Consider the following 9,263-nt stretch of genomic DNA (forward strand, 5'->3'; position numbering starts at 1 on the left):
GGGGGCTTAACGTATCTGTTTTCAACTGAGACCTAAAGAGTGTTGTCTGGACCGAGCAGCAGTACCAGAGATGTGCTGGTTCTGAGCCGTGGACGGGATCGGTCATAAATGCCGCAAAGGACTACAAAAAAAAGCCCCCTAAAACCAGCAAGCGATGGGTTTATTGAAGGATGTTTTTGGTTTTTTTTATAAATAAAGCTATAACGGGTACACTTTGTTTGCTCTTCAAGGGTGGAGCTTCCAGATGGGATCGGCCTATCAGTTCCATAGCTGGAGGGTGTTCGTGCTGGTCTGCGCTTTTCCTTCTGTGTTCGCCATCGGAGCGCTGACCATAATGCCAGAAAGTCCTCGCTTCTTCTTGGAGGTAAGGAAGTCAATCTCTATTTGTTGTGTGGCCAGCATGAGACCTCTCTATTTGTTGTGTGGCCAGCATGAGACCTCTCTATTTGTTGTGTGGCCAGCATGAGACCTCTCTATTTGTGGAGACGGCCTTGTAAAGACTCTGTTGTATGACATATATATGAAGTCCATTGCTTTGGGTTCCTTCTCTTTGTACTGGGTTGTCATCTGCTTACCCGTACTTCCCTCCACTAACACGAATATCCAACTTCTCTCCTTCCAGAACGGAAAGCACGACGAGGCCTGGATGGTTCTCAAACAAGTCCATGACACCAACATGAGGGCCAAAGGTCACCCAGAGAGGGTCTTCTCCGTAAGTATCCGCCTTGCTCACACCGCTCTATCACAATTCAGTCACAAGCTGTTAGCACATCATGGATGGGTCATCGGGCCCGTCAGACTTTTGGCACGGCTCGCGAGCGGCGGTAATTAAAGCGCTTAGCGTTTCCGGCAGCTGCTCAGGCGGCGTGGAGACAAGGTGGAAGCGCGATGTCTTTCCTGGTCTTCGGGGTAGTGAAAGAGATTACAGATGGACTATGCTAAATATGGAGCCTGTCTGGCTGATCGGAGAACATGGTCCCAGGGCTGATTTCATTTGGATGAAGCATCTAGCTCATGTAACTGCCGAGTCATTCTCGGGTCTGTCACCACAAAATGGTATCAGCAGATTATTTCAAGGGGACATCTTACTCATGTACCGTCAGCTCAAAGCCATGGATATGATGTCAGCAGTTCTGATGTCGGAAGTTCTGAGGGGGTGGTGGTGGGGGGGGGGGGGAATATTTTACATGGGAATGTGACTTATCAGAGTTTTTCTTGTTAATTGTTTTGCTGTATTTTCAGGTCACGCAAATCAAGACCATAAAATCCGATGACGAGCTGATCGAGATCCAGGCAGAGACGGGAAAGTGGTACAGCCGATGGTTGATTCGAATCCTCAATTTGTCGCAACAGGTAGAGCCATGAAATCAATAGAGAGCCAGCTTGAAGCTTTCGAGGTCACCTGTGCCAAGTGTCCCCCACGTCATGGTTCATATCACAGAGTGCCGGAGCGTAACGGCGGCCATTTTGTGTGCTTGAGCCACGTCCCGTCCTACTATACCAGTGGAGGATGCATCTGTTTTCAAGGACCCAACTGATAAGAGTTGGAATAGAAGCTCGTTCTCGAGCGCTGTTCTACATTACACCCTCCCAGGTCTTCTGGATTGAGGTATCATTGCCCAGAACGATCTTGTTACTCCAACCCGTACACTATTCCCAAACCCAAAGGGAGCATCTGCCCCCAGTGTGGATCTCAAAGCTCTTCGTCCAGGAATTCTGCATGGGTTCCACCAAATCTGTCATCACCTCCTTTCACCGGGGAGATTCTGTGGCTTCTGTGGACATCAAGGATTCCTTTCTTCTTGCCCCCATCTTTCCAGCACATTAGTGATTCCTACGCTTTGGTGTGGGGCCCTCGCACTATCCATTTTTTGCCCTGCCTTTGGCCTCTCATCCAGGGGCGTAACTTGAAATCACAGGGCCCCGTAGCAAAATTTTGTATGGGGGCCCTGTGATTTCTAGTTACGCCCACCTGATAACCCAAACAGCCCACCTAAGGGTGACCCTGCAGAGCCCACCATAGACTCTCTATGGTGGGCTCTGCAGGGTCTCAGGCGGGCGGTCAAGCCCTCTTACCTGTCAGCCCTGATCCTCTGTCCGCCTCCTTCTCCTCCACGATCGACTCCTCCGTCACTGGGCCCCGCCTCCTCGATCGCCGGGCCCCGCCTCCTCGATCGCCGCCGATGACGGGCCCAGCCACCTCGTGCGAAGCTGCTGGTTGTCACCAACTCAGCAGCGGCTGTGAAAAGGAACGGAGCGTTCCTCCTCACAGCCGCCAGTGACAGCCAGCAGCCTGGCTGTCCGAGCCAGAGGCCATAGCGACCCAGGCGGCCCGCATGGCATCAGGGAGATGTCCTGGCCGGGCCCCATAGCGGCCGCCTGGGTCGCTATGGTGATTGTTACGCCACTGCTCTCATCTCAACCTTGGGTATTAGCCATTGCCAGCCCTACTGTGCTCTCGTGGCATACGTTGATGACCTTTTGTTAGGGGGACAGTGGATGCCGGCTCTGTCCTTGACTATGTTACATTGGTGCGGATGGATCCTGAACCTTCAGAAATAGTCGCTGGAACCAACTCATTGTTTGGGGTAACTGGGTGTCACGATCCGGGATCAGGTTCGGAGTCCAGTAGCTGAAGCAGCGGGCACATTCGTGGTATAACAGGCCGGGTTGGGTACACAAGCAGAGGGGAGTAGTATAGGAGCAGGCAGAAGCGTAGTCAGCGAACAAGCCGAGGTCAGCAGCCAAAGGTATCAGGTATGAAGCAGAAGACGGTGAGAGTAGTCGGTGAATCAGCAGCCAAAGGTCGGAACACGGGTAGCAGTATGAGCGGATTGTATCACAGGGAGCAGGAACAAGATAATGGCAGGAGCAAAATAATTTGGCAAACAGGAAGTGCAGAGGCGTGGCTAAAATAGGAAGTTCAAGGGAGGAGCAAGGAGTTCAGAGTTCAGCAGAAATTAGGTTTACCTGCGGATTACACAGGAGATCCGGCAAGGAGCTATCCAAGGTTCTAAGGTGGCTCAGCCGGTAGGACCACCGCCAGCGACAGAAGAGGCCCCGGGTTCAGATCCGGTTCCTGACACTGGGTCTTGTCTTGGACACAGCTGTCAGGGTACCCTGCACAGGCGTTCTCACACCACATGCAGGTACCCACACAGGATGACCAAATTAATATGCCCACACAGGATAGGGTTATATGCACAGTTTATTGGTTCCACATCAACAAAACTACAAACCCAACAAAGAGGGGTAACAGGCCTGCAGATGTACAGCAGGCCTCGGGATACCAGAAGAGTGGTCAGGTACAAGCCGAGTCGTTAACAGGAGGGCAGCACGGTACAGGAACAGGATTGATGAAGAGTGGTCAGGTGCAAGCTGGGTCGACAACAGGTTTTCAGATAGGGAGCAAGGTTCAGGGAGCAAGGGCATCAGTCAGGTTAGCAACACAATACTGACCCAGCTTCCTGACTGCAGGGAGGGCCTAAATACCCTCCCAGGAAGCACCAGGTGATGGGATGAGCAGTCACAGCTGGGGCACACCCGCAGGTGAGTACCGGAGCTGCAGGTTCCTTACAGTTCCTGGCTGCTGGAGACACCCGCAGGCGAGCACAGGAACTGCAGGACCCGTCTTCAGGCCACCTGGGGGTGCTCTGGATCCTGACAACAGCTCATGCCAGAGTGTTCCTCCACAGGAGAAACTTCAGTCTCAACAAGTCAACCAACTGTCTGATCTTGCTGATGAGAGTCCTAGCCCTGGTGGCGACCTCCTTTGAGGCCGTACCTTCTGCCCAAGTTCACTCCAGACCACGGCAATGCAACATTCTGTCCTTATGGGAGGAGTAGATCCGGTCTCCGGACAGACTCATGTACCGGTCACCAGGGACCTTGGTGGCTTGAACTTCCAATGGCTTGGGAATCCTGCTCTAGATTCAGGGAAGTACTTACTTGAAATCTTTTGGAAGATCCTTACGACCAATACCAGCCTGTCGGACTGGGGAGGAACTGCTTGACAACGTGCCAGTGCAGGGAATTTGGTCTCGTCTCCCAATCAACATCCTGGAACTTCGGATGACTTGGCTTTCTCTACAGCGATGGACCATCCTATTGGTCACCTTATCCAGAATAATCTAGACAACGACCATGTGGTGGCATACATCAATCATTAGGAAGGAACTAGCAGTCTCTCCATTGCAAGAGAAGTAGATCAGATCCTGTCCTGGGCAGAACCTTCTGTCCCAGCCTCGTCCACCGTGTGCATTCCATGTGTAGACAATTGGCCGGTAGATTTGCCCAACCATCAGCACCTGAACTTGGAGGAGTGGTCAGTGCACCTGGAGGTGTTCCAGGACCTGTGTCGCAGGCGGGGTAGGGCGGATGTGGGCCTCCTGGCCTCCAGGTTCGACAACAAACTGTCTCCATGCACAGGGATACTGTAGAGGAAGCAGTGGATACTCTGGTGGCTCTGTGGGACCAATACACCTTGATCTATGCCTCCCCTGAAACCCCTTTCTCATCTACTTCACAGGACTATGAGCCATGCGGGTTGTAGGAGAGGTTATCCTGGACTGGCATACAGTTTGTTGTTTGCCGGTGTTCAGGTCTCCTGTAGGTGGCATTATAACCCAAATATGAAAGACTTCCTGTGTCCCTCGATGGACTCTAAGTATAGGATTTTTCCATCATTACAGGTCCTCTTTCATGACTTTCACTCTTGGTTGTTCTTCGTGTGATGTGTAAAGCATCTTTTACAATGTTATATACAGAAATGCTGAAATACAAGCTCCTAACCGCTCTCCTATTTCCATTCCAATAGGTCTGGGCTAACTTCCACCAGTGCTTTGCTCCAGAGTATCGCCGGATCACCCTCATGATGATGGCTGTGTGGTTCACCATGTCCTTCAGGTAGGAGCTGCCGTGTCATACTGTGTACTCATAGTGTATCTAAAACCCAGGAATGAAAATGTCATATAGTGCAGCTTACCGGTCCTTAGATGTGGCGGCTGGGATTTGTTTTCCTTTATTTTCCCCTGGTGATCCTGCCAGTAACACACTTCCTGTCCTGGGGTGTCACTCACTGCACTATATCTATGGAGGATCCGCTTTGTCACCCTTGGACTTGACTACAGAACACCTCTCTCACTGTCCTCTTCTCCATAATATAGGGTGGGAAGTCTTCTGTAGTCCACCAAAGAGAACTGGGCAGGGCCGATAACACTGCAGAGTGCACAGGAAGGTAGAGGCTCACTGGATTTCTGACAGAATCAACTGGGGAAGAGATCCATAATGGCCTTGAAATGTGGCTTACTGTTGGTGACAATATAGTGTCTTCACATCTCATGTGCTTGCGATATCGTGGATTAGAATTGCTAGTCTGACTTGGCCCTAAGCCATCCTTCCTCCTCCATCCTTCCTCCTCCATCCTTCCTCCTCCATCCTTCCTGCACCATCCCTCCTCCGTCATCCCTCCTCCGTCATTCCTCCTCCGCCATCTTTCCTTCACCATCCTTCCTTTACCATCCTTCCTCCTCCATCCTTCCTGCACCATCCCTCCTCCGTCATCCCTCCTCCGTCATTCCTCCTCCGCCATCTTTCCTTCACCATCCTTCCTTTACCATCCTTCCTCCTCCATCCTTCCTGCACCATCCCTCCTCCGTCATCCCTCCTCCGTCATTCCTCCTCCGCCATCTTTCCTTCACCATCCTTCCTTTACCATCCTTCCTCCTCCATCCTTCCTGCACCATCCCTCCTCCGTCATCCCTCCTCCGTCATTCCTCCTCCGCCATCTTTCCTTCACCATCCTTCCTTTACCATCCTTCCTCCTCCATCCTTCCTGCACCATCCCTCCTCCGTCATCCCTCCTCCGTCATTCCTCCTCCGCCATCTTTCCTTCACCATCCTTCCTTTACCATCCTTCCTCCTCCATCCTTCCTGCACCATCCCTCCTCCGTCATCCCTCCTCCGTCATTCCTCCTCCACCATCTTTCCTTCACCATCCTTCCTTTACAACCTTCCTCCTCCATCCTTCCTCCTCCATCCTTCCTGCACCATCCCTCCCTCGTCATCCCTCCTCCGTCATTCCTCCTCCACCATCTTTCCTTCACCATCCTTCCTTTACCATCCTTCCTCCTCCATCCTTCCTCCTCCATCCTTCCTGCACCATCCCTCCTCCGTCATCCCTCCTCCGTCATTCCTCCTCCACCATCTTTCCTTCACCATCCTTCCTTTACCATCCTTCCTCCTCCATCCTTCCTCCTCCATCCTTCCTGCACCATCCCTCCTCCGTCATCCCTCCTCCGTCATTCCTCCTCCACCATCTTTCCTTCACCATCCTTCCTTTACCATCCTTCCTCCTCCATCCTTCCTCCTCCATCCTTCCTGCACCATCCCTCCTCCGTCATCCCTCCTCCGTCATTCCTCCTCCACCATCTTTCCTTCACCATCCTTCCTTTACCATCCTTCCTCCTCCATCCTTCCTCCTCCATCCTTCCTGCACCATCCCTCCTCCGTCATCCCTCCTCCGTCATTCCTCCTCCACCATCTTTCCTTCACCATCCTTCCTTTACCATCCTTCCTCCTCCATCCTTCCTCCTCCATCCTTCCTGCACCATCCCTCCTCCGTCATCCCTCCTCCGTCATTCCTCCTCCACCATCTTTCCTTCACCATCCTTCCTTTACCATCCTTCCTCCTCCATCCTTCCTCCTCCATCCTTCCTGCACCATCCCTCCTCCGTCATCCCTCCTCCGTCATTCCTCCTCCACCATCTTTCCTTCACCATCCTTCCTTTACCATCCTTCCTCCTCCATCCTTCCTCCTCCATCCTTCCTGCACCATCCCTCCTCCGTCATCCCTCCTCCGTCATTCCTCCTCCACCATCTTTCCTTCACCATCCTTCCTTTACCATCCTTCCTCCTCCATCCTTCCTCCTCCATCCTTCCTGCACCATCCCTCCTCCGTCATCCCTCCTCCGTCATTCCTCCTCCACCATCTTTCCTTCACCATCCTTCCTCCTCCATCCTTCCTCCTCCATCCTTCCTGCACCATCCCTCCTCCGTCATCCCTCCTCCGTCATTCCTCCTCCACCATCTTTCCTTCACCATCCTTCCTCCTCCATCCTTCCTCCTCCATCCTTCCTGCACCATCCCTCCTCCGTCATCCCTCCTCCGTCATTCCTCCTCCACCATCTTTCCTTCACCATCCTTCCTCCTCCATCCTTCCTCCTCCATCCTTCCTGCACCATCCCTCCTCCGTCATCCCTCCTCCGTCATTCCTCCTCCACCATCTTTCCTTCACCATCCTTCCTCCTCCATCCTTCCTCCTCCATCCTTCCTGCACCATCCCTCCTCCGTCATCCCTCCTCCGTCATTCCTCCTCCACCATCTTTCCTTCACCATCCTTCCTTCACCATCCTTCCTCCTCCATCCTTCCTCCTCCATCCTTCCTGCACCATCCCTCCTCCGTCATCCCTCCTCCGTCATTCCTCCTCCACCATCTTTCCTTCACCATCCTTCCTTTACCATCCTTCCTCCTCCATCCTTCCTCCTCCATCCTTCCTGCACCATCCCTCCTCCGTCATCCCTCCTCCGTCATTCCTCCTCCACCATCTTTCCTTCACCATCCTTCCTTTACCATCCTTCCTCCTCCATCCTTCCTCCTCCATCCTTCCTGCACCATCCCTCCTCCGTCATCCCTCCTCCGTCATTCCTCCTCCACCATCTTTCCTTCACCATCCTTCCTTTACCATCCTTCCTCCTCCATCCTTCCTCCTCCATCCTTCCTGCACCATCCCTCCTCCGTCATCCCTCCTCCGTCATTCCTCCTCCACCATCTTTCCTTCACCATCCTTCCTTTACCATCCTTCCTCCTCCATCCTTCCTCCTCCATCCTTCCTGCACCATCCCTCCTCCGTCATCCCTCCTCCGTCATTCCTCCTCCACCATCTTTCCTTCACCATCCTTCCTTTACCATCCTTCCTCCTCCATCCTTCCTCCTCCATCCTTCCTGCACCATCCCTCCCTCGTCATCCCTCCTCCGTCATTCCTTCACCATCCTTCCTTTACCATCCTTCCTCCTCCATCCTTCCTGCACCATCCCTCCTCCGTCATCCCTCCTCCGTCATTCCTCCTCCACCATCTTTCCTTCACCATCCTTCCTTTACCATCCTTCCTCCTCCATCCTTCCTCCTCCATCCTTCCTGCACCATCCCTCCCTCGTCATCCCTCCTCCATCATTCCTCCTCCGCCATCTTTCCTTCACGATCCTTCCTCCTCCATCCTTCCTCCTCCATCCTTCCTGCACCATCCCTCCTCCGTCATCCCTCCTCTGCCATCCCTCCTCCGCCATCCCTCCTGCACCATCCTTACTCCCCCACTCCTCCTCCGCCATCTTTCCTCTGCCATCCTTCTTCCACAAATCCCTCCTCCACCATCCTTCTTCTGCCATACCTCCTCCGCCATCCGTCCTCCTCCATTATTCCTCCACCATGGTTCCTCCCCTATACCTCCTCTGCCATCCTTCCTCCGCCATACCTCCTCCGCCATCTCTCTACCATCCTTCCTCCGCCATCCCTCCTTCACCATCCTTCCTCCGCCATCCCTCCTTCACCCTCCTTCCTCCGCCATCCCTCTTCCACAATGCTTCCTCCTCCATCCTTCCTCCACTAGCTCTCTGCCTTCCCTCAACCATGCCTCCTTCGCCATCCTTCCTCCGCCATTGTTCCCCTGCCATCCCTCTGCCATCTCTCCTCCACCATCCCTCCTCTGTCATCCTTCTTCTGTCATCCCTCCTCTGCCATCCCTCCTCTGCCATCCCTCCTCTGCCATGCTTCCTCTGCCATCTTTCCTCCCCGGGATATCGCGTTGCACTTTTGTGCGACTGCTGCCTCCGGATAAGTGGCACGGAGAAGACTCAGGTTTGCCTAATGACAGGATAATGGCGCTCATTTTCACGCACTCGCTTCATCAAGTGGCAAGCATCGCGGTGAAATTACCGTCGCCGTGGCAACCGCTGCTGGGCCCGTCTGTTTCCCTCCTCTCTGCACTCTGCTGACGTTGCGCTGGTGTGCGACTGCTGCCTCCGGATAAGTGGCACGGAGAAGACTCAGGTTTGCCTAATGACAGGATAATGGCGCTCATTTTCACGCACTCGCTTCATCAAGTGGCAAGCATCGCGGTGAAATTACCGTCGCCGTGGCAACCGCTGCTGGGCCCGTCTGTTTCCCTCCTCTCTGGACTCTGCTGCCATTTCAGTTCGTGGCTGTTTT

The 9,263-nt window shown here is 53.5% G+C and overlaps 1 protein-coding gene across 1 annotated transcript in view; it reads left to right on the plus strand.

Moving 5' to 3' along the window:
- Window positions 1-9,263, plus strand: part of SV2A (synaptic vesicle glycoprotein 2A) — a gene marked incomplete at its 3' end in the record, with an annotated part of 48,612 nt that overhangs the window by 23,452 nt on the left and 15,897 nt on the right. Inside the window, exons 4-7 of the mRNA XM_018574023.1 lie at window positions 231-364; window positions 623-712; window positions 1,243-1,353; window positions 4,817-4,905. Coding sequence (XP_018429525.1) covers window positions 231-364; window positions 623-712; window positions 1,243-1,353; window positions 4,817-4,905 — 424 coding nt within the window. The remainder of the gene's footprint in view (window positions 1-230; window positions 365-622; window positions 713-1,242; window positions 1,354-4,816; window positions 4,906-9,263) is intronic.

Source organism: Nanorana parkeri, unplaced genomic scaffold (genome assembly GCF_000935625.1).
Source record: "Nanorana parkeri isolate BGI_ZX_2015 unplaced genomic scaffold, ASM93562v1 scaffold2680, whole genome shotgun sequence".
NCBI lineage: Eukaryota > Metazoa > Chordata > Amphibia > Anura > Dicroglossidae > Nanorana > Nanorana parkeri.